The sequence below is a fragment of the Plectropomus leopardus genome, chromosome 9, assembly GCF_026936395.1.
Source record: "Plectropomus leopardus strain MGB_pleo_1.0 chromosome 9, ASM2693639v1, whole genome shotgun sequence".
In the NCBI taxonomy this organism is placed as follows: domain Eukaryota; kingdom Metazoa; phylum Chordata; class Actinopteri; order Perciformes; family Serranidae; genus Plectropomus; species Plectropomus leopardus.
Genome location: NC_142184.1, coordinates 1,224,043 through 1,249,337, shown reverse-complemented (window position 1 = coordinate 1,249,337; position 25,295 = coordinate 1,224,043). Strand labels below are relative to the sequence as shown.

At 39.8% G+C, this 25,295-nt stretch overlaps 1 protein-coding gene and 1 pseudogene across 2 annotated transcripts; one reads left to right on the top strand and one right to left on the bottom strand.

The window, feature by feature from the left end:
- The first annotated feature begins 2,808 nt into the window (after positions 1 to 2,808).
- On the top strand, positions 2,809 to 6,572 carry LOC121947200 (uncharacterized). The gene is made up of 2 exons (XM_042492136.2): positions 2,809 to 3,994; positions 4,844 to 6,572. Exons 1-2 carry the CDS (start codon positions 3,533 to 3,535, stop codon positions 5,465 to 5,467), a joined length of 1,086 nt encoding a protein of 361 aa, XP_042348070.2. The 5' UTR covers positions 2,809 to 3,532; the 3' UTR covers positions 5,468 to 6,572.
- A 253-nt stretch (positions 6,573 to 6,825) lies between these two features.
- Positions 6,826 to 25,295, bottom strand: LOC121947401 (suppressor of tumorigenicity 14 protein homolog; annotated as a pseudogene). The gene is made up of 19 exons (XR_015777361.1): positions 24,753 to 25,295; positions 22,533 to 22,695; positions 21,826 to 21,956; positions 21,587 to 21,657; positions 21,232 to 21,425; positions 19,916 to 19,951; positions 19,222 to 19,450; positions 18,023 to 18,156; positions 16,756 to 16,853; positions 16,240 to 16,340; positions 15,496 to 15,629; positions 15,268 to 15,372; positions 14,121 to 14,228; positions 13,882 to 13,998; positions 12,927 to 13,052; positions 12,212 to 12,395; positions 11,335 to 11,606; positions 10,355 to 10,491; positions 6,826 to 10,250 (listed from the first exon to the last, which is right to left on the bottom strand). The product of XR_015777361.1 is annotated as a suppressor of tumorigenicity 14 protein homolog (transcript).

Sequence of the window (25,295 nt, the reverse complement as noted above, 5' to 3'; positions counted from 1 at the left end):
TGTTTTTATTGGTAGTTACTGTATTGTAAAAACAACAGCTATATAACAGCTTTAAGTGGGAAATATCGTGGGATGATTTATGCCATATATGATAATGCATCGTCTCCTTAATCAGTAACCAAAGCATAGCGGATATACTGAAATACAAAACTGAACAGCAAAACTCATGCACAGGAAGAGACGCTCTCTGAACTCTATGTGACCAGTCGGAATAAATAGCCAAGGAAAGGAAAAAACATTTGTGCTGTTAAGAGGGAAGGGCTGTTGGTGATGGGACACGGTGCCAGGTGCTTCCCAGGACTGAGTTAGGAGTTAGGAGCCTAATAAGGCAAAAGTGGAGGTTGTTGTGTAAGTAAGGAGGGGGCGGAGAGAGGAAAAAGACTGGTTAGCCTATAGGACAGGCGAGGAGTGGTAAAGTAGGTGGATTTCTCCGTTGGCTGATGATCCTATCACTGTGTCCTCTTTTTTTTTTTTTTAAGATTATTTTTGGGGGGATTTTTCCCTTTATTGATAGTGCGGCTGTAGAATGACAGGAAATGTGGCAGAGAGAGGGGGAATGACACGCAGCAGAGGGCCACAGGCTGGAATCAAACCCGGGACGCTGCAAAAGCTTCGGCATGTGGAGCGCACACTCTAGCAGGTGAGCCAGAGGCCACGCCCACTTCGTGCTCCTTTAACCTGTAATCTGACAAGTTTTTAACAAAGTAGCACTGTGTTGTAACTGTACCCTGCAGACTCACACATCCACGATATGTGTGTGCCTGTGTGTGTGTGTGTGTGTTTTGCAGCACAGTGGCGACTGTCTGTGGCGCAGCAGGAATAGGCTAAGGTATAGGAAAGGGGTGTGGGTGAGGGAGAGTCTGGTAGAGAGAAGTACTCCACACAGCAAAGTAAAACGCAGTAAATAAGCATTTTAATCACAACATTATTACGCAATCACACATTATTATCATTATCATTATTATTATTATTATTATTACTGATTAATTACTGGATTTTTTATCCTTATCATCATCATTATTATCATTATTATTATTGATTAATTAATTGATTGATTGATTTGTTTTAACATTATCATCACTTTTATTATTATCATTATTATTATGGTAGTAGCAGTATGCTTCTCTCAGCTTTTTTTTGGTGGTGTTTATTAGTTTTGTCAGTATTCTGTCTTTAGTCTCACAATAAAGAGAAAAAAACAACATTTAAAACAAATGTTTTTTGTTTTGTTTTGTTTTTGTTTTATTTTTAAGGCGTTCCTGTTCAGAGGTACAAACTGCACCTGCTCTGCACCGCCATGCAATGTGCTATATCCGTTTCCTGCACATCTCGCTTCTCTCTTCTTCATGTTTATGACTGTTAATGGCTCATCGAAGCTCTTTCTCTTTCTGTTTCTTTGTCTGTTTACAGACAGCAATGGGCGGCTTCATTATTATTATTATTTCGATGCTTTTATCTCTCTCTGAAGCTCTCCAGTGTTGTTCCTTTTTAAATGTGTATCTAAAAATTCTAATTCCTGCTCAACGTAGAGTCTTTCAGTATGAAAATTACAAAGAGAAAGCAGATCTTACGATGTCGTCTGCTGTGATCAAACTACAACGTTCAGATGATGGACCACTAAAAGCACATCCTCACTGGATTGTTTTTGAATGCATCGTTTTTCTTTTAAAACTTGATTTGCTGCCCTCATAACTTTTAGGGACTGTTTGGTGTTTTACACATTTAGCATTCTTAATTTTTTTGATAACTGTGTGTGTGTTGATGCATATGTCCTAAATGTAATCCAGATTGTGTATTTGAGTTTTAAAATGTCCCCTAATGTTCTGGTTATTGTGCAGATTACGATCTTGTAGAAATGTTTATTGTCACTCCGGTTACATAAGTTTCAACATATGAAACATTTTTCTTAAAAGCTCCATTATAGAAAACACTAAATAAAAAATATTAAATACACATAAAATATAGTAACAAAATGAGCATATAAGAAGCAATAACAAAAGTACATAAAGGCAAACGGAGCTTCTCAATGTGCATGTGTGTATTTTGAGTTCGACAGTCTGCAGTTTTTCTCCAGAATCACAGGCTGCACCTTTAACGAAGGTATAAGTGATCTTACCTGCAGATACAGCAGCCATCAGGCAGGAGAGGGTCAAATCTGGGAGGGCGGTCCGAGCAGGAAAACACACCTGATGAGCTGCAGGCAGAGGTTCAAAAGGCAGGTCAGACGTGAATCCAGGTATCAGGAGACAGATCACAGAGGGCAGAAAGCATGTGGTCTCTGTGGTGAGCTGCAGGGGCTAATTAACCTGCTGAGAGGGAGCGAGACGCAGGTGAGGAGGTGGGCGGGGCTGTCAGGTGATGGAGAGAGGGAGGGAAAGTCTGAGGAACATCACCAAGTGGCTCAGTGGAGTACTTCAGCACAGAGATCCTCAGGGTTCACTGGTAGATAATTACATTTAAAGACTTGCTGAAAAGTACCAAATTTTCTGAAATGCAGCTGATCAAATGAAAAGTAACAGCCTCCTCACTGATGGTGTGAACGATAACTAACACAAAGACGACTTTAATCAGCATAAACCAGCATGTTCTGCACAGACACGTTTAAACTCCGACAAAACAGACCAGAACCACAACAGCAAACTTATCTGCACACTAAAAACCACTCAGTCCAGATCTAGGCATGATGGGAAATGTAGGAGAAGTGACGGGGACCGCAGTGAAATGTGAAAAGGCTTAAAGGCATCAAGAAGCAGAATATTTCGCTAGATAACATTTTATGAATTTTGGAAATGATGATATGTTTTTCATTAATTTTGACTGTTGGACTTTAGCCAGCTCTTGAGTTTTTGGAAATGTTGGTCATCCTCCATCAGCTGTGCCGTGACGCGGAGCTGCTAGTTTAAAAATTCAGGTGTAATCTCTAAATCTGTATATGGAAAATGATTTCCTCTAAAATGATATCTTAGCCGTGACAAAACTGAGCGAGCCGAGCATTTCTGTGTTTATATCTGCTGTATTTAATTCGTTTGGGAAACCTCACGATCGCTTCAAAGCATCAGCACCAGTTGGACTGAAGAGGGACTAGGACACGTGTCCGCAGGTCGTCACTGAGGTCCGACCGACCTGCTGGAGCAGTAAACATGTTTCACTCTACTGACGTGACTGACTGTTTTCCAGGAATTAGTCAGACTCCATGGAAACAGAGTTGCTAAAAGCTGTTTATTTCGAGAGCTAATTGCCTCAATACATTAATATATTTTGATTATCCATTTTTATTTTGTTGATAGCAATTATATAATCGCAATATTACACTCAAGCGTGTGCTCAAACAATATTTGAGCACATTAGTGAATGTAGGCCTATATGTCTATATATATCTGTTGCACGTGCACAGAAAGCTACCTGCTGTGCACATGCCACGGCTTGCAACAATTTTTTTTAAACAGGAAATCTTTTGTTTCCTGTTGTTGCGGTATAAGTTCAGGTGTGACACCTCTATGAACTCAGCAGAATCCAAAACTATCCACCAAACATGGAGAGCTTACGAACAGCACTGGCGCATTTTGCCGGCTATATTTCTAAAACAGCCGGTGTCTACACCACTATCATTGTGATTTTTTCTTACCACATCGTGCTGCAGAAGGACTTGGTTTGTACTTGCCAAGATCAACACGTGGCCTGCTGGGTCTACATGTTTGTGCCAGCAGCCATACTATTTCTCTTGATGCTCTGGATGGACAAAACCTTTCAGAGAGTCTGGGAATACATACGGACAACCTCCAACACCAGGTTTTGTTGTGATTTTTGGTATCACGTTGTCCAAGCGTTTGCACTTGGTCTGCTGTGGGTTATTTCCGTGTTAATCGATGGAGACTGGTATGTCTGCTGCTGGAACGATGGCTCTGTACAACAGGCAAAGTTAGGCTGCATGGACACGACTGAAATCAAACGTGAGCACCAAGTAATCATCAATAAACTGAAGAACGACTCAAGGGTGAGTTTTTATCTTTACTGATGACATCATGATTGTCACTTTTTGCAGGCAGCCAGTTAACCTGTTGATTGTTGGTTTTCTGCAGTTACCTGTTCTGTTAGATATCAGGCACAGTGACTGAGGGAAGCCTGGTAAACACAGAGATATTTGCTTGAGAAACCTTGATTTTTGGTCCAACTCTCAACTGGAAATCATGTTTATACTTAAGCTTTGCGCAAGAAAATACATTTTGTAAGATTTGTTTTCTTAATGTTCTTTTCAACACACCACTATGTTTTTAATGGAAAAACGGAAAGTAAAAAAAATTATGTGAAAAAGGAATTATTTTCAATATACCACATGCAAAGTAGATTTTTTTTTTCCCGCTTATCCCAGTCTAGGATATGTCAGTGGTTAGCAGCAGCATTGATTTTTACACATTCATTTTTTTGTGCAGTGTCAAATACTCACACAAACTCTGCACACAAAATGTATTTTTAGGCTATAAAAATTAATGTACATAAATATGATTTCCTACTGTCACTGAGTTTATTTTTCACCAACATCAGTCCTAATCATAAATATCACATATTTATTAATTTTCTGAATTTTCACCCTTGCCACTATGTTGTTTTTTTTTTGTTGTTGTTTTTTTTTGGATGATCACAGCCTCGGATATGCCAGTGATTAGTTATGATGATGAAGAACCACAGATTACAGTATCATCACATTAAATCATGTAAAGAATAGGAGCCCTCGTACAGAACCCTGGGGTACGCCCTTTCATTAACATTTTATGACCCTTTGGGAAGTTACTACGAACACACAAAGCTGCTGTGATAATACAAACTGCTCTTTGATGTTTTTCAGGTTACTGGCTTGTTTCTTCTCTTGGCTGTCACTCTCTTGGCTTCCTGTATGTCATCAGTGCTGTCAAAGGCATGCTGCGGTACTGGCTACATAAAAAAATCAAACGGGTGCAAGACCGGCAAGATTATTTTGGAGGAATTTGAAAACCTAGAGACAAAGACTCTGAGAGAAGCTATAAATAACAAGGTGAAAGGAGGACTCAATGAACGTGTGAATAATGAAACATGGGTAACAGATCCCGAAGAACTAGTTAGAGAATTATTTCCTCATCTTCAACTACACCGACAACAACCGAACGAAGATGCTGCTCACAAACAACCGAACGAAGATGCCGCTCACAAACAACCGAACGAAGATGCCGCTCATGAACAACCGAACGAAGATGCCGCTCATGAACAACCGAACGAAGATGCTGCTCACGAACAACCGAACGAAGATGCTGCTCACGAACAACCGAACGAAGATGCCGCTCACGAACAACCAAACAAAGCTGCTGCTCACGAACAACTGAATGAAGCTGCTTCTTCCAAACAACCAATCGTATCTATGTCACTTCGTGATTTGAAACATCACCGAATTATGAAAAAAGAGAGTCATGACAAGATTCATTGTGATAAAATGTAAACCTGTCCTTTATGTTAACAGGTTGTTAAAATCATCACTAGGCGGGTTTCCATCACAGATATTAAACTGACTGTGTTTCCACTGAGTGATGTTGCACGTCTTCTCCTCTGGTGATAACATCCCAGTAACCACGGCGATGGATGTTCAAAACATCAGCAGCTTTATTTCCATTGCATCCGCCACACTAGCTATTCTTCATCTTTGCTGCAAAGTTTCCATCTGCTGAGAGCTGCTGCTTAAAACTTGTGATTACTCAAACAGGAAGCAAGACCTTCCCGTCCTGTTTCCTGAAGGATGCTTCCAGTTCAGAGTTTGACAGGAACGTTTTTCAAATCGAAAGTGAAACTGACCTCAAATTAAGAAACTTGTGGTAACTTTGTTTTCTATTCATTTCATAGTTAAGGCGAGCCCCTAAATCGTGGAAGCTTATTCAGGATTTTGAGAGGCACTTGGCTGCAGACACTGCACAATCACGTGTGTGGTTGGCAGGATTTTGTTTATTTAATTTACTTTATTCAACACAAATATTAAACAGCAACTTAACCTTTTTGTGATAAATGGTTGTTGTTGTTTTTTCAAAATTGTCATGTTTCCATTAGATGCATTTATATTCATAATTTCAATTTGCACAATTTGATGGTCAATGGAAACCCACCTACTGCGACAGAGTAAAGGTTTTACTGACTTATGTTTTGTTGTGCGTTTGCTGTAGCTCGAAAGATGACGTTGGTGGTCGGTGCATCATTTTGATCCTGAATAATATCATCAACTTTTGAATCGATTACCATGAATTTGGTTCACACGTGTGAAAATATTTCTGATGACAGTTTTTTCTGTGTAAAGAAAAAACTCCTGCATGTATTGCTAACTGTGTTTTTTACATTTGTGTGTACGGATGAAACAAACAGTTTAACAGTGTGTTTATTAGTCAGCCTCACAGCCTTTGGGTTGTATTTTTTGCCGCTCTCTCTACATGGCGCTATCGACCCATTTTGTATTGATAAAAAGGCTTTTATTTTTTAACCGATTGCAATAAGTCATTATTATATTCATGGTTTAATGATCTACTTGTAGTGCTAAAATAAAGTTTTTTGTTTTCAGTTAATTATCATCTGTGTATCTGTATTTTTTTATTTTAACTCTGCACACAAACTCTGCACGCTTTTCAAAATCAGACTATAAAAAAAATTATATATTAATATTAATTTCTACTTTTATTGAGTTTATTGTTTAACTAACATCAGTCCTAATCATATATATCAAATACTCATTAATTTTCAGAATAAATGTATTCAGTTACATTATTTTGAAGGAAGTAAAGCAACATGAAAGGAGCCACTTTGTGTGAATGCTTCGTATTTTGTTTATGAATAATTTTATTTCCTGAGTTAACCCCGACAGGGAGACATTAAATTCAATTAAAATAACAAGAACATTTCTGTATTTCTCTGCTGTATAAATTAGAGAGTCCAGTATAATCATGATTACCTTCACCGGCAAAATCACTTCAAATCATCCTGCAAAGCTAAACTACAACTAATCAGAACTTCAGAATTATTCTTGTAGCTTTAGATTTTTTAATAATCCTGCAGCTATAATAAGAATAAAATCAGTGACAGATGAATGCATAAACACTGTACAAATAAATACATTCAGCAGAAAATATGTGACTGTAAAGAGTGCAAAACATGAATACAAAAACAAGAAATGTCACAAAACAGCTGCTTTAACAAAGAGGAGACCAAGGAAGTTTAAACATCGGTGGAAAACTAAAAACTATCTCACGAAGGCTAATAAATACTACGAATACAAAACTTTTTAAAGGCAATTATGTTTGAGTTCTGATCCACATCACAAAAAAATTAAAGATTGGCTGACAGCGAGGTCCGATTTAATATTTATCTAATATATTGAAAGTGTTTTAGGGCATTTCAGCTTTTTGCAGCTTTGAAAGTTATTTTCTGATTGTTTTGTTTTTGTACCATAAATGAGTTACTGAAGAGCACCCTGGTGTGCAGGAGAGCTCTCAGGAACCATGAAGACCAGGACACTCAACTTGCTTTGCTTGGGGGCCACTTTTGTAAAATGATACAAGGCCAGGGGCCAGTCGCAACAGCACCACAGGTTTTAAAGATTTTAGCACATTTCTAGTATTTTAGGACATTTCTAAAATTTACTACATTTCCAGGATTTGAGGACGTTTTTAGGATTTTAGGACATTTCTCAGACTTTTCACGCGCTCTGGCACCTCATGTATATGAAAAGTACAAAAACAATGCCCAGTGTGAATCAGATTTGGCCTGTGGGCCGTAAGTTGGGCATCACTGCTCCAGAGGACCCAGGATGCTTCCCTGAGGAGCTCCTTCATGAAAGTTTCAGAGGTTATAATCAAAGTTTTGTCTCCTCTGTAAATTGCTGGATCCATGTTGGGATCGCACAGCAACCTGGACTCTGTTTATACATGGATGAGGAGTTTTCTTCAACTGATGTCACAGGAACAAGTTCTCAAAATCGCTCCTGCACGAGTGCCTCTTGTTGACCGATCACAACCAAGACGTGTCAAGCGTGAATTCATTTTTTCATTGTGTTATGGGTACTGATAGAGAAATGCAATATGATTATTATTTCAGATGATAACCAGGGATAAATCATCCAAATCTAAGAGTGGAGTAATCAAAATAATAATATAATAACATAAGCTCTACAATAAGACAAACAACAAACCCAATTTTAGTTTGGGATACTATGAACTAGAGAAATACACTGGACTAAAAAAATTAAATATTTGCATGTTAAATCTATAATTTTCCAATTATATCATTCAAATATGTGATAAATCAATTTCATTCATCAATAAGCCTTTGTTCAATCAGAGCCAGTCTGATAAATGATTGGTAATTTTAACATATTTTCCTTCTTTAAATAGAATTTTTCTAACTCCACTGATTTCTTACAGTTTGTGAATTGTTTCCTACTAAGTTCCTAATTTTCTGTTCCGTCCCTCGGACACATTTTAATATATATATAGAGTTAAAACCGCCTGGAAGAGGATCAGCTCTCAGGATTTCTGACAGGTGAGCGATGATGTGGGTTGTTATGGTCGCCTAGCAACCTCAGATGCAACCTGCCTCCACGCCCTTCGTGTTTTCCACACGGCTGAAGACTTGGCATGTGTCACGAATTCTCCGCTGTCAGTTAGAAGCCAGGGTTAAAGTGACTTTAATCACATGTTCATCACTCAGAGAAGATGGCGATCGTCACGTTATTCTTCGTTATAAGTGAAGCTTTCATTCTGAGAGTGTGTGACAGAGTTCAGAGTCTGAACTTGTTGATCCTGTTTAACTCGTTCACGTAGCTCAGAGAGTCTAACTGCTGCAGAGTTTATAAAAGCAAAAACACAAACTGAACCCGTGCAATTGGCCTCATGCAAGAAATGCTCTTATTTTGTGAGTACTCGCTGATTTTGGGGATTCACAGACGTTGTCTTAATTTTGTTTTTCTCTGAGGTAACAGAACGTTTCTCGCGTAGTCCAAAGAGCTTTGACCAAGATAAGAGAGAAACATCTCGCTTTCTCGGGTCACAAATTGGTGCCCAGTGCAAGAAAAAATAAGTTTTATATTTTAGAAAAAAATCAGAAATGCATGAATATCATTTAATTAAATTTAGAGGTTTTAGAGTAATTACAACAACTTGATTATTAATTTTCAGGACTAAACTTGGAGCACTGATCCCAGCAATTTCAGTTGCTGTGTGTCCCTCTGCTGACCAGAGCTGAATGTAACTAAGTACATTTACTCGAGTACATAAGTACACACGAGGAAATTTTAGGTTACTTAATTATTTTAATCTCATGCCACTTTTCATTTCTACTCCACTACACTTCAGAGGGAAATATAAGACTTTTTAACCCACTAATATTATTAGATAAATACTTTAAAAATTAAGATTTCTGCACACAAACCATAGAGAAATATACAAATGTAGCTGAAACAAAGACAATTGATTTGAATTTTTCCAGCTTCTCATATAAACTCTATGTATGAGGACTTGCTGCTTTTCCTTTTTAATTATTTTAATTATTTGACTGACTAGCAGGAGCTCCACCAAAACATCCGTCCAACCAATCACAGCTGTCAATCATGGTGGAAAAGCCCCCTCATTAAAACCGAACTGATCATAAACACAAAAACAAGAACAAACATCAAGATGATGAGAACATCTTCAGTGACAGAAAGCTTCTTTGGGAGAAACTTTTTTTGGCGTGTACTTTGAGTTTTTTAGTTTGGCCTTTGTCCCATACACTAACATGGCGGGCGGGCTTTATGACCTATACTGTAGACAGACACCAGGGGGCGGTACAGACTGAAAAGCTGCACCTTATATACAGTTTATGGTCTAAACTAACTGTCAGATAAATGCAGCGGCATAAAAATGAACCTTTACCTTTTCTAACCATTATGTTGAAGTAAAAGATGCTTCTGCTTTTTTGAACCGCAGAAACACGGAAACTTAAAAACATTAAAATGTCCCACATTCTGCTGTAAATAACGATAAAAACAGTCAATTAGCTCCGGTCATAATTATCTGGAAAAATACCCGTCATCCAGAGAAGCTCTGCTGCTACACGCCGCAGTTCTCCTTAATCCAGCTGCGGAATTTGGTGACTCGGGTGTAGACGCCAGGTTTGTTCCTGCGAGCGCAGCCGTCGCCCCAGCTCACCACGCCGGCCTGAATGCCCCGCCCACCGGGGCCGGTGACGGTCAGCGGGCCGCCGGAGTCGCCCTGAGGGAGTCAGAGAGGAGAGTCACTGCGGGTTTCAGTCTGCAGGAGGAAGACTTTTAGTTTAACTGAGAGGCTCAAAACACTCTGAGTAACATTCGTGTTACCTGACAGGCGTCCACGCCTCCTTTGAGGACGCCGGCGCACAGCATCCTGTTTGTGACCTCATCCTCCATCAGACTCTTGCACACTGTGCTGTTGATGATCCGAACCTCCGCCTTCTGCAGGATGGTCGCACGAAGACCTAAAACACAAAACCTCCAGATCTTAAGGAGAAAATCTGTGACAAAACGAAGATTAAACATTCATCCAGAAGATGAATTACAACAAATTATCTTTAAAATCCATTTTTAACTCTTTGAAAGTCAAACTGGCTCAATTTCAAAAACATGGAGAGACGTCAATGAACATCTCAACAAGAAATTACCTCAAAATTAGCCAAAAAATAGTAAAATTTACAATAAAATTAATGAAATTATCCAAAAAAGTCAAACAAAACTACAATAAAATAAATATAATAAATATAGATAATGATTATAGAAAATTCTGTAACCCCATTTAAATACATAATACTAATAGTTATTACTTAAATTAGTAGTAGTTATTTGACAATTTTATTATTATTTAATTGTATTATTTTATTTTTCTTATATATATATATATATATATATATATATATATATATATATATATATATATATATATATATATATATATATGTATATATTTCTTTTTTATTTATTTTTTTAAAATGTTAGATTTCTCTATATATGTATTTGAAAATAGGGAAAATTGTTCAGACAACTTTATTTATAATTTCCATAATATCTAAAAAGATTTTATTATTAAATTTTTCTTTTTTTTAACGTTTATGTTATATTTCATTTATTTTTGTGTATTTTTATCTTTTTTTTGGCTAATTTCTTGCTGATTTCTGTGTAATTTCTTCTCATTGTGCTCATTGTCTTCTTCCTGTGTTTTTGAAAGAAATCAAGTCAATGTGTGCAGGTTTTAAAGCGTTAACAAACACGAGGCGTCTCGCCTCCTGTGAACGAGCCCTCAGGTCTCCGTCTCGCTGTGAACTCACCTCCCTCTCTGGTGGCGCCCCAGCCCGTGATCCACGCCTCCTGGCCCGGGGGGAAGTGGTGGGTGGCGGCGGGCAGACAGATGGGCCAAATGTTCTGGTTGAGCGTGACGTTGGCCGAGAGCTCCATCAGAGCGATGTCGTTGTCGAGGTGAAGGCGTTGTAGTCCCTGTGAGCGACGATCCGCCGCACGTTCCTCCTCACCGTCCCACTCGCTGGTCTGACCCTGCACGTGCAGACCCAGCAGGGCCTCCCATTGGTCGGCCTGAGAGTACCTGCAGCGACACGCAGCCAGAGGTCAGAGGTCACGTCTGCAGACTTTCAACCTCGAGTGACATCACTTTTCTTTGCTGCTTTAAGAAGCTTTTGACGAGGATTTAAACCTTTTAATTCAGAGAAAATTGGTTTTATTTTATTTTCTATTTATTTATTTTTAAAAACAGGAAAAAATGCAATGAGCAACTTGTTCAGAAATGTTTCACAAATTGCAAGAAATTAATAGATTTGGAAAATTATTTTACTAAAGATAGGGAAAACCATATTCATAATCATCATAATTACAACATTTTGTCTTTCTTTTTTTATTTATTTATTAATTATTAATATTTATATTATTTATTTATTTTTTTACATTTCATTATTTTTAAGCACTTTTTCCAGTTCATTTCCCTGTTGTTGTTTTTTAACTTATTATTAGCTTTTATTTTTTGTTTTATTTTGTGTTGTTTTGTTTTGACTTATTTTCCGGGAAATTTTCATGCTTTTTCTTCCTTTTTTTTTTTTGCTGCAGAGATCGAGCTTCCTGTGAAGAACTGACATCCTGTCAAACTTTTTTAAGTCACAGTTCAGATGAACCTCTCTGTGAATTTGGGCGTCTCACTTGTTCGGGCCGCTGTCCTGGACGCAGTGGGCGGCGGTCAGCAGCCAGCGGTTGCTAAGAACCGACGCTCCACACACGTGACCCGTTCCTCTGATGTGGAGGCTGACCTGCCACGGCCACTCCCCCTCCCGGGACGGCGCGCCGCCCACGATACGAGAGCTGCGGAACGGCCTCGTCCCACAGCCTGAAAACACACAAAGAGTTAATACACACATCACACTGCAGACGGCTGTGTGTGAGTGTGTGTGTGTGTGTGTATACTGTAGTAGTATTTTTGTGTACTGATTGTGTTCGCGTCACTAGTGGTATTAGCAGTAGTTGTACCAGTAGTAGTATTTCTGTGTACTGATGGTGTGTGTGTGTTAGTAGTAGCAGTAGCTGTAGTAGTATTTTTTGTACTGACATTGTGTGTGTGTGTGTGTGTGTCAGTAGTAGTAGTAATAGTAGTAGTAGCAGTAGTAGTAGTAGTAGTAGTATCAGTAGTAGTATTTTTGTGTACTGATGTGTGTGTGTGTGTCAGTTGTATTAGTAGTAGTAGTAGTAGTAGTACTGTGGTAGTATTTTGTGTTCTGACGGTGTGTGTCAGTAATAGCAACAGTTGTAGTAGTATCAGTAGTAGTTCTTCTGTGTACTGACGTGTGTGTGTGTGTGTGTGTGCGTGTTTGTGTGTGTGTGTGTGTGCGCGTGTTTGTGTGTGTGTGTGTGTTGGCCGTACTGCAGTTGTCCTCGTCAGAGCCGTCCTCACAGTCCTCCTGTCCGTCACACTCGGGGTTGAGTTTACTGATGCAGCGATTGTTCCTGCAGCGGAACGTGAACTCTGAGCACTGCTGCAGCACGAGAGCTGGACCACACACACACACACACACACACACACACACACACCACACACACACACACACACACACACACACACGCACGCATGCACGCACACACACACACACACACACACGCACACACACACGCACGCACACACGCACGCACACACGCACGCACACACACACACACACACATTAATTCACACATTAATACCACTACAGCTATAACAGCTACTATTGACACACACATGATCAGCACACAAAAATACTACTACTACACACATCCCCAGTACACAAATACTACTACTGATAGTACTGACACACACACACACACTGCCGCAGACACTTACACTATTAAACTCCAATTTTCATAAACATAAACAGTCAATATTTGGATTTTTTAAAAATTAGGAAAAATGATAAAATTCTGTTTATTAAATATTTTTGAGTGAAAAATATACATTTTCTACACTGCATATATGTGCATATCCATGTAGTTTCTGAGAAACTAAAATTTTGTTACTACTTCATTTTATCTTTGGGTACATAGGACTATTGTGTTTTTTATTCTTTTAATGTAGAAAATGTCATAAAATAAGCAATAAAAATGTAGGAATTTATGTTATTGTATATACAGACGCCTGTGAGGCTTTGCTCTATATATGAAGAAAAGTATAAAGTACACAAAGACAACCTAGCATAAGTATTACTGATCATACTGCAGGTAAAAACTTTCACCTGTGGAGTCGTTCATTTTAACAGATTTCGATGCATGGGAAGATAATCCCAAATATCAGGTTTGGGCATGAATGGGTTAAAACTTTCCTTTAAACATTAAACGTTGTTGTTTCTTACATTTCTCACACGTAGACTCATCCGATCCGTCCGAGCAGTCGTCTTTTCCGTCACACTTGAGCTCCTCTGGGACACAGCGGCCGTTTCTGCAGGAAAACTCTCCAGATTTACATTTTACTGCAAAAAAGGAGAAAAGGTGAGCGAGCGGTCTGAGGGAGCGACTGCCGTCCGTTAGTCTCGGCGGATTTCTTTATGCTGTTGTGTTTCTATCCGATGAATCAGCTCTGAGCGTAACTCACCGCAGTTCTGCTCGTCGCTGTTGTCTCCGCAGTCGTCGAAGCTGTCGCACTCCCAGAATTTGGGTTTACAGCGTCCGTTTCTGCACTTCATCTGAGACGCGTCGCACTCTGAAAGACGAGCCAGCATCGACCTGTCAGCTTTCAGGACTGAGTTCAATTTATTCTCTGAGACGACCATCGATATTCGTGATTAGTTTTTAGCTTTTTAAAACGTGTTATTTTAAAAAAAATTATACATTCAGAACAGGATCAGAAGTGGATGTTTAAAAATAACTTGGGGACTGTTAGTTATTTATGGGGGGGGTGCAAAAAAAGGGCAGCATGTCAAATCATTTTTTAAAGCAACAGGCAGGGACTTTTTTTTGTCTTTAAATGGCTTTATTTTCTATTTATTTTACTGCCCATTTTTAAAGAAAACATTTTAGTGATTTTTAAAGAAAACATTTTAGTGATTTTTAAAGAAAACATTTAGGCATTTTTTTTCTTGACAATGTTTTGGCTGTTTTGAAAGAAAACATTTTGAGGGAAAAAATGTGTTTCTTTACAGGTATGATGGTGATTTTCGTCTTTTTTATTAAAGAAAATTTATTTTCTTCAAACATTTTTGGTTTAAAAAAACCCAAACAAAAATGTTTGATTAAAACAAAAGACATGTTTTCTTTGGCAATTTTTTTGCTGATTTTGTTTTCATTAAAAATTTTGGGTGATTTTTCAAGAAAACATGTGGGAAAACCACCCAAAAATGACACAATTTATCGCAGCGAGAAATGATAAAAACAGAAATTATTGTTAAATTTTCAAATTGCTGATGGTTCTTGAAAACATCATGTGAGACTTTTCCAAAACTTTCAGGGAATATTTAATTCTCTCAAAACTCTTCCAGGCCTGGAAATTGCTATTTGCAAATTCCATGACAAACTCTGATCAGTTTTTTTTTCGAACAGCTGCTCACTGTAGTTTTTAATCAGATAAACAGGAAATAGTGAGTTTGTTAGGGACTATTTTCAGCGGCGGATTAATCCAGATTTTTTGCTCCAGTGTGAAGCAGGACGTGAGACGGGCTTTAAAGCCGAGTTCGGATTAAATTTCGGGCTGAAGCCGTAAATCTCGTTGTACGGACGGATGCTCAGACAGTGTGTGGACTCACTGCAGTTGTCCTCGTCGCTGCCGTCCCCACAGTCGTTCCAGCCGTCGCACTGCAGCGTCGTGTTGATGCACAGGTTGTTGGTGCACTGGAACCTCCCGGGACAAGCTGGTCGATGACATCACACAGTTAAAAACAACCAAAAACCCGAATTTATGTCTGAGACAGCAGTCTGAACGCGCAGCGGCCGGCTGCAAACACACCACGACAAGTTTAAAAAATCGGTCTCACGATTGTTCGGGACGAAGGCCTCGTACTCGGCGGTGAAGCCCTGGTCGACGTAAGACGAGTCCGAGTTAAATTTGATGGTCATCTTGTTGCTTCGGCTGGTGATCACCGTGCTTTTGGGTTTGTTTCCACAAAGTCTAAAACAGAGACACAAAAGAAGAGTTTGTTCAGAGAGGTTTTTTCTCTCCTTCTTTCTTTTCTAAATTTTACTATAAAATAATACAATATTACTATAAAATAGTATTATTCTAAATATTATTATCGTGATTTATGTTTAAAACCATGTCTCTCACACACACACACACACACACACACACACACACACACATATCTGTGAACATGTTTTTTTGTGTTTTGTTTTTTGTTGTTTTTTTTTCCAGGTGATTTTTTTTTTAACTTTTTCTTCCAAATTTAGAGACACTTTAGAAAAAAAGACCTAAAAATTAGTGGAAAAAAAGGTAAAAAAAAAAAAACCCACAACATTTCATGATATTTAGAAAAAAAAAAACAAACAGAAGAAGTTAAAAACAAACAAAATGTACTAATAATAATTATGTGAAATATTTTAAAGATTTTAAAGATAGATATTTATGGCAGTTACAAATATAGTTTTTGGACATTTTTTCCAAATCTACTAATTTTCTTCCATTTTTCCGAACATTTCTTGCCATTGTCTGTTTTCTGACGTTTTCAAAATAAGTCATGGTGACAGAGAAGCTTTTCAAAATAAAACCACGGTGGTCTGACCTTTGACCGTCGACGTCGACGTAATCGCTGCGACACGAGCTGCTGGCGTTCCCGAGGAAGAACTTGTTGAACTGAACCTTCACAAACTTCTCCTTTGAGGCCTGAAAAAAAAAACCAGATGTTTGAGCGTAACAGCAGAACTCTAAATGAGCTTACAAATTATTCTAAAGGAGATACACATCATCAAATTTCATATGGATATTAAATATTAATAAGTATTATTATTAACAATAACAATGCTAACAATAATAAAATAAAATAGAAAAACAGTTTGGATATTCTGATGTCCCTCCGCTGCGAGCTGCTCAGCTGATGGGAACGAATGAGAGGCAGACGAGGATTTAAGTGTTTGTATTTGTAAATTAATATTTTGAAATTTTCTTGTCTATTAAATGAGTGCGGCTTTAATTTGCGCTTTATTTGTGAATTTAGCTCTAAATTTGTTAGCAGAGTACAAAACTTATTCAACGTCAGATTTGTGCGTTCGCAGCGTTTGTGGACGTTTGTGAAACTCACCTCGATGCTCCAGACGCAGGTGGTTTTCGGAGGATAGTTGGAGGGAAAGAAAGGTGACGAGAAGGAGCCTCTGTCAGCCGTCAGCGTCCCTCCGCACTCTGGACAGAGACAGAGACAGTCCACAGAGACACGTGAGGACATTTAGCAGACTTCAACTGAGGACAATCAACTTTAAAACCAAAACAAACAGCAGAGAGGTCAGAGGTCACACCAGAGTCCCTGTGACGCCGCAGAGAAGCATCGACGCCTATTTCTATGCGAATCGTTTTTGATGCAGGTGTCAGGTCCTGGTCCTGGTCCTGGTCCTGGTTTATATTTATTTATTTGAAATAAATCATATATCTGCTCAAACGTGTTTCACTGAGACCTATTTTTATACTTTTTAAATTAAATGTATGGCTATCGTCTCTCTTTTTTATTTCATGTTTTTTGGTTCTTAGGGCATGTTTTTTAGCTTTTTATGTATTTTATGGTGGAACTAAAGCAAATTTCCACATTTGAGGACATTAAAGTTTTCGTAAATTTGTAAAAGTTAATGAATTCATGTAAAAATGTCCTGGAAGCAGCAGCGGCTGTGCCCCGATGTTCCTGTACCAGTAAGGAGCAGAAAACCCAGTGTCCTCTGTCCAAGAGTGGGACACGGGTCCATTCTGAGTGGACCTGTGACTTATGAACATATCGCGTTTTTTAAAAAACTCACTGCGTTTTGAAATACAGTGACTTTGCAGCACTTATTTTGAAGTGCCGTTTCCTGCCGTAGAGCGAGTAAATTTTTTCTTTCATAAACATGGGAAGAAAGGCGACAAGCAGCTTTACAAAAAATAAAAATAAAAGTCAAAAAATAGTGTGAAATTAATAAAAAAAAAACATAACAAATTAGTGAAGTTACAAGAAAAATGCCTAAAAATAAGTTTTCTAAAGAGTAAAAAAATATACAAAAAAGACCCTAACAAAGTGCAACAAAGAACAAAAATCTAATATCTAAATACAAGAATTATAAATATAGTTTTATTTTATAAAAGGCGTCTGAACGCAGCAACAGAAAACGGATGACAACGTAGGTGTTAACCCCTTGAAACCTGGATTGCTCTCAGTTTGAGTGATTTTGTTTTGTCTTTTTCTCTCGTTTGCTCTCTCGAGTTTGTCTTTCTGTGAATATGACCTCTGTGTGTGTGTGTGTGTGTGTGTGTGTGTGTGTGTGTGTGTGTGTTCATCACTGTTGAATCCGTTTATTTCGTGTTTGCTGTGTTTGTACTTCCTGTCGTACTTTGAGTCAGAGGGATCTGCGAGTAGTTCGCTCTGAAGCCGGGGAAGTTCTTCTCCTCGCTGGTGACCAGAGTCAACAGGAGGACGTTTCCAGAGGACAGGAAAGACAGAGACTCGTGAGGGTATCCACAGTGTCTGCAGAGGACCAGAGAGACACGCACCCGTCAGTGTCACCATCTTTCAGTTAAACACTTTAATATCACACACAGTCGCATCGTACTGCGCACAAACTGCGTTTTTCAAAATCAGGCTTTAAAAAAAATATTATACATTAATATCATTTTTTATTTTTTCACTGAGTTAACCAACATCAGTCTTATCCATAAATATTAAATATTCATTCATTTCACGAATTTTAACCCTTTAAATGCCAGGTTTTTCTCATAATGCCACCATGTTTTTAGATGAAATAATGAATGATGTTGAGTTTCCTCCTCCTCAGTATGCGAGTGTAGCTGCTGACAGTCTGGGATATGTCAGTGTGTGAGTATAGCTGCTGACAGTCTGGGATATGTCAGTGTGTGAGTGTAGCTGCTGACAGTCTGGGATATGTCAGTGTGTGAGTATAGCTGCTGACAGTCTGGGATCTGTCAGTGTGTGAGTGTAGCTGCTGACAGTCTGGGATATGTCAGTGTGTGAGTGTAGCTGCTGACAGTCTGGGATATGTCAGTGTGTGAGTGTAGCTGCTGACAGTCTGGGATATGTCAGTGTGTGAGTGTAGCTGCTGACAGTCTGGGATATGTCAGTGATCAGCAGCTACATTGACTGTGACAGGTCACCTAGTGGAAATAGCATGTATTTCCTCCATATGCCAAATATGGTCAAAATGACCTCACCAGGTGGAAAATAGTCAAAATGACAAATTCAGAGTCAAAAGCCCAGAATGACACCCAGAAATAATACAAGTCCTGTTTTTCTGCTCTGATGGCTGTGGGATCAAAAATGTCAGTTTGAATGGGTTTCAATGGAGCATTTTTGGACCTGAACAGTCTGAATGTAACTATTTAGTTTCCACAGTGTATTTTAGACTTATTGTAGGAGCTGAGCTGCAAATTCACTGATTACACTCAAATACACAATCTGGACTACATTTAGGACACATGCATCAACACACACACAGTTATCACAACAGGAAGGAGGAAAAGAGACAAAAAACAGTTCCTAAGGGGTTAACAAATAACTGCACTAAAGCGTTCTCACTCTGTCAGGACGCACTGATCCATGGGAGCCAGGGAGTCGTAGATTTTGATGAAGTCCTGCTGACAGTCGTCCTCCAGGATCAGCGTGTGGAAGTCCAGGCGGACTCGGTGTCCGCGGTCGGCCCTCAGCCTCCACTGCAGGTAGACGTTCGGCGGGTACGAAGAGTCCGGAAACCCTGGAGACTGGACGATTCCTGGTTTACTGACGTGGATGTTAAATGACTTTTTCACTGAAAACAATAAAAAAAAGTTTTCAACGACTGGCTGTAAAATCAGAATTCTATCAATAATAAAATTATTCAATTTCAATTTCACACTCTCATACTGACGCCATCAGTATCTGCTTCAGATTTCACAATAACTTCAGTTATTGTCAGGACGTAAAATTTTCAGTCTTGGTGCAGAAAAGTGATGAAATTTAGCAGAAATTCAAATGTAGCAGGAACATATTTTGTGTTTATTGACTTTTTAAGTCAATAAAATTATCATCAAATTTAATGACACAAAAGACAAAACGTGACAGAAAGTTACTCCGGAGGAGGACAGAGCGATTTGTTTTTCAAGCTTTTATTTTGACAAGTAACGCCAAAAACTTGAATAACGCTTTGGTCCTTTTTTTTTTTTGGAGTAACTTTGAAGGAACTTTATTTAGAGAACAAAAAAAACATGCATTAATAAGAATCAGCAGTTCTCACCAAACAAACTGCTCCTCGTCATGCGCGGGTCTATCGCTGTGAACACAAAGACAAAAATGATCTATTTATTTATACTCAACAAACTGCAGCATTTTAGTGCATCAAAGCTGTTTCCAGGATCTGGATCAGAAAGCAGAACCAGAGACAAAGAGCTCATTATCAGCCGTTAACTTCCCGTCATTTGCTGTTTTGGTCGTTCTGACGCGATTTTCTCGTGAGATCTGGAAGCACAACGATGGGGAAATGAAATAATCCTCACAGATTTCTCAGATCTACAGTACAAACTTTGTAGAACAAAAATGTTTTAGTTAAAATTAAGATATCAAACCTGTGTGGACTAAACGTCCGACACAAGAGATCAGACCGCTGCCTGGACCTGCTGAAGACCTTCAGCCTCTAAACTGTGAGAAGCTGCTGCTTCTGTCATGTTGGTTTGAAATTATTTCATTTCTGCTTTTTCACCTCTTCTGCATCACAGAAACAAACCTCCCAGTCTTTTTCTCGGATTTAAGGACATTTCTTGGATTTAAGCTCGTGTCTGGGATTTATGGACATTTCTAGGACTTAAGCACATTTTCACGGATGTTAGGACATTTCTAGATTTTTAAATTTTTTTAGGACATTTAGGACAAACTGAGGTTTCTGGGATTTTAGATTGTTTCTCAGATTTTAAAAGAATTCTAGGATGTAAGGACATTTCTCCGAATTTAGCACAGCTAGGATTTTGGCACATTTCTAGGATTTTGGACATTTTTAGAACTTTAGAACAATTTTAGGCTTTTAGGACATTTTTTGAAATTTTAGGACATTTCAAGAATTTTAGGACATTTCTGGTACTTTGGCATGGGTCTAGGATGTAAGGACGTTTCCAGGATTTTAGCATATTTCCAGGATTTTTGGGCTCTTCTAGCATATTTTTAGGATTTTAGGACATTAGTGTCTTATCTGGGACCTCTGTGGGGGGTGTGGGGGATCCTCCTCTGGCTCTGTTTTGATGCTGTTTAATGTCTCTGACACCTTATGGAGACTAAAAGGACAAAAACTATTCTCAGTGTCAATCACTTTATTTTGTATTGTAAATTAGAAAATGGTTTTGGGGGCCACCTTGCACTCTATCAGGGGCCAGATTTGGCCCCCGGGCCGTAGGTTGAATATCACTGATCTAGGTCGATGCCCGTGCTTCTCCAAACAGGCTCCGCATCATAAATAACGTTGTTAAAATCCTGTGTGAGTGTACTTGTGTGTATCTGTGATCATTTGGGACAGTGATGTAAAATGAGTCGCGCGTTGGACGCGGCGTCGCTGAGCGGTCAAACCTTGTGAGACGACGTTGTTGACGTTGAGGGCGTCGGCGGGTTTCAGCAGCAGGCGTCCCTGTCGGCCCGCCTGTCCTCCTGCCGCCGGCTCCAGAGACTCGATGGCTTCGTCCAGCGAGTCCTGCTGGAGGACGTGGACGTCAAACTCGGACTGGTAGTACGCCACGACGCTGTCCGCGCCGCTTTCTCCCTCGCTACGGAAACACGGAGGAGAATGTTTGTGATGAAAATTCAGACGTTTTCAGAAATTCATTTTGCAGATTGCATACTTTTACCTCAGTGAGGTTCTGAATGCAGTACTTTTACGTGCTGCAGAGTATTTTCACATGAAACAGCGGGGGTCAGTGGTGCGTACCTGAAGGCCTGCACCGTGGAGCCTTGAAAGTTTTTGGCGAGCACCGAGTTTTTGGAGTAAATCAGCTTCAGCTGGAAGATAAAAATAAACCCAGAAATATAGAAATATGAATATCATCACGTCTGTCTGTTACCGTGACGATCACATGAACAAACACAGACGCAGAGGTCGGACGTGTCGGTGCTGGGTAAACAGTGAGGAGGACTCCCATGATGCTTTGGGACTGCGTGAGGTCTCACCTGCCTGCTGACCAGCGAGGACAGGTGCTTAAACTGGGAACTCTTGGAGTCTTCGTACGCCGGCTCAAAGCGCTGATTCCGAATTTCCATCGAGCCGATATAAAGTTTCCTCACCCTGACATCACGACGCACTGAGGACAGAGACAGGGACAGACAGAGACAGACAGAGAGAGACAGACAAAGAGCGAGACAGAGAGAGACAGAGAGAGACAGAGAGTGGGACAGACAGAGAGCGAGACAGAGACAGACAGACAGAGAGGCAGAGACAGACAGACAGAGAGAAAGACAGGGAGACAGAGAGACAGATAGAGAGTGACAGAGACAGAGAGACAGATAGAGAGTGACAGAGACAGGGAGACAGAGAGACAGATAGAGAGTGACAGAGACAGGGAGACAGAGAGACAGATAGAGAGTGACAGAGACAGGGAGACAGATAGAGAGTGACAGAGACAGGGAGACAGATAGAGAGTGACAGAGACAGGGAGACAGATAGAGAGTGACAGAGACAGGGAGACAGATAGAGAGTGACAGAGACAGGGAGACAGACTGTTTTTTATACATTATTATTTTTTGCACTTTTCAAAACTCGACTATAAAAAATATGAAACATTAATATGATTTTCTTCTTTCGCTGGATTTCATTTTTAACCATCATCGCTCCTGATCCCGAATATCAAACACGGTTAATCTGATTTTAAAAAGCTCACAGTGGAAGTGCCAGACCAGCAGTCCGCTCAGCAGAGCCACCGCCGCCGCCGCCGCCAGCAGCCCGGCCCCGGTCCACAGCCGCCTCCTGCAGCCCGGCTTCTTCTCCAGCTGCTTCGAGTCCGCCGCCGGCAGGAACTGGAGGGTGGTGTCCCAGTCCTGGTCCTGCAGACAGAGGGGGGACAGACAGGGGACTCTGAGGTTTGAGTGAATCAGCTGGAGGCAGAAAAACGTCGTCAGCAGCTTTCGGGCGGCGAAGAGGAGCTTCGGTCGGTTTAATCCTCCTGCGGGCCCCCGCTCCTCAGAGCCACCACAACAAACAAAAACTTACCAAAATTTCATTAAGGAGAAAATAAAATAAACAAAAAAAACGGCAAAACATGTTAAACAAAGAAACTGATTAAAAAAAACATCACCAGAGTTTTTTTAAGATTTAAGATTTTAAGTTTTTTTGTGATAAATTGTGAAAAAATCCATTAAAAAATCACCCCAAAAAAAAAAAACCCCAAAGAAAACAACAACTAAATTTTAAGTCAGATGTGGAATAAAGGTATTTTGATGAAATATTAGTATTTTAAGATGAGATTTGGTTCTGGTGTTTTTCTCTGCTGGAATCATTTGTCACAAAAGATGCGGCCGAAGCCCAGATACATCCATACATACAAATATATAAACCTTTAAAAACATGCTTTAAAAAAGATCAAATCTGTTTATTTTGGGTCAAATTTTTAAACCAGATGTAGAAATTTCGAACGTTTGAAAGCAGGCAGCTCATAACGGTTATATAATTATGATATACTGAGAAATATTAATGTTAGTTTATGAAGCTTTTTGAGCGTCGGTGCCCTGCAGAGCGTGCAGCTGTGTGTGTGTGTGTGTGTGTGTGTGTGTGTGTGGGTGTGTGTGTGTGTGTGTGTGTGTGTGTGTGTGTGTGTGTGTGTATGTGTGTGAGAGAAGCAGGGCGGTGCTGTCAGACAGGAATGTCTTCAGGACTGATGCATGGCGTGTTGCGTGTTGTTGCGTGTTGCGTGTCAGTTGCTCATTTAGACGCTGTTCTTAGTCCTTAAATGTCGGAGTCGTGAGCAAACTGCTCTGATTTATTTTTTGGGGAAATAACACAAAGAGGAACTTGGCTGAAAATGTCCTGCAAACAGCAAGAAATTAATAGATTTAGAAATTATTTTTTTAAAGCTGGGAACATGCTGCTTTTTCTGGCTGTAATTAATGGTTTAATTTTGGCAATTTAAAAAAATAAAAAATCAACAAATAAAGCATGTCTACCAAACCTACAGGCCGACAGGTTTTTTTTTCAATTTTGGCGATTAAAAAATAATAATAAAAATAAATAAATAAAACATGCCTTTCAAACTTGAAATGCATATTTTCTTTCAAATAATAGTAATAACAATAAAACAAAATTTAATGAAAAAAAAAATCATTTAAATGAGATGTAGATTTGTCATTTGTGATAAAATAGCATTATTTAAAGATCAGATTTGGTTATGTTTTTTGGGGGTTTTTTTTTGGGGGGGGGGGTCGGCTGGTCACACATGATGTGTTCAAGGGTCACAGAAAGTGTGAAAATCCAAAGATGATTTCTGTCTTTACAGTTTCTGTCTGTGACAAATGGCAGAAATTTTGTGTTGTTTTTGTTTTTTTTAAGGCCCAAAACCAAAAAAACACCCAAATTATTTTTCTAAAGAAAAAGAATCACCAACATTTTACCTGGCATGTAGAATAAAGCATGTTGATGAGATATCACTATGTTAAAATCAGATTTGATTTATGTCTCCCTGATGGGAGCGTTGGTCGCACCTTATCTTCGCAGATTGTTGGAAATTCCAACAATGATTTTGTTTTTACAGTTTTCTTTAAAAATCAACAGTAAAATAATAAAGTTCAGCCACTAAAAGCTGCGTGCTCCTCCACTGCAGCGAAATAAAAACACGAGTCCCTAAAAAATGACTCTACATGCCTCCCCCTTTCTGCCCCCCTCATAAATAACGAACAGTCCCTGCTGCGCTCCCTGACTCTCCGCCGTGTTTCAGGCTGCAGCTGATCTCCAGCTCAGACCGTAAAGACACTTTAAACGGTTCACTGAAGCTCCGGTTTCTTCTGTTTCGCACTGAAACTCTCCCGGTTTCTGTTTCTGGTCTCAGGTGATACCGGAGAACCTGTACGGCCTGTGACGTCACGGCGGGGTAAACAGGTAAAGAGCTCACCTGCCGGGGACTGAACTTCTGTCCGGAGTCCAGTAAATCCATGCGTGTCTCTGTGCGTCTCCTGTTTTTACAAATCCGTCTTTACCGGAGCGTGTCTCGTGTCCTCCCGGTCAGTGTCGCGCTCTGCTGCCATTACCGTCCCTGGGACATGGCGACGGCAGGTGAGCGGCGACAGGTGACTCCGCGCGACAGCAAACAGGCACAGACGGGAAACTGCTCAAGAGTGTAGAGTCGGTTTGTGGGTGTCGGTACCGGAGCCGGTGTGAGCGCGTTCGGACCGGAAGAGGAACCGGACAGCAGCAGCAGCGGGTCGGGTCTGAACTGGAGACAAAAAAACAACAGTGGCGACGAAAACGAGGAAACTGGCGACTGAAAACCAGAGAGGGAACAAAGAGGGAGATGAGTCACAGCCGGGAGAGAGAGGCACCTGATATCCCAGGATTCACTGCGGCAGCCCGCAGCTGAAACACCTCCAGCACCTAAAAACACACCTCCAGCACCTGAAACACACCTGAAACACACCCGAAACACACCTGAAACACC

Coding starts and splice junctions, on each gene's coding strand:
- LOC121947200 (XM_042492136.2), top strand. CDS start 3,533: ATGGAGAGCTTACGAACAGCACTGGCGCATTTTGCCGGCTATATTTCT. Junction 3,995..4,843: donor AACTGAAGAACGACTCAAGG/GTGAGTTTTTAT, acceptor GATGTTTTTCAG/GTTACTGGCTTGTTTCTTCT.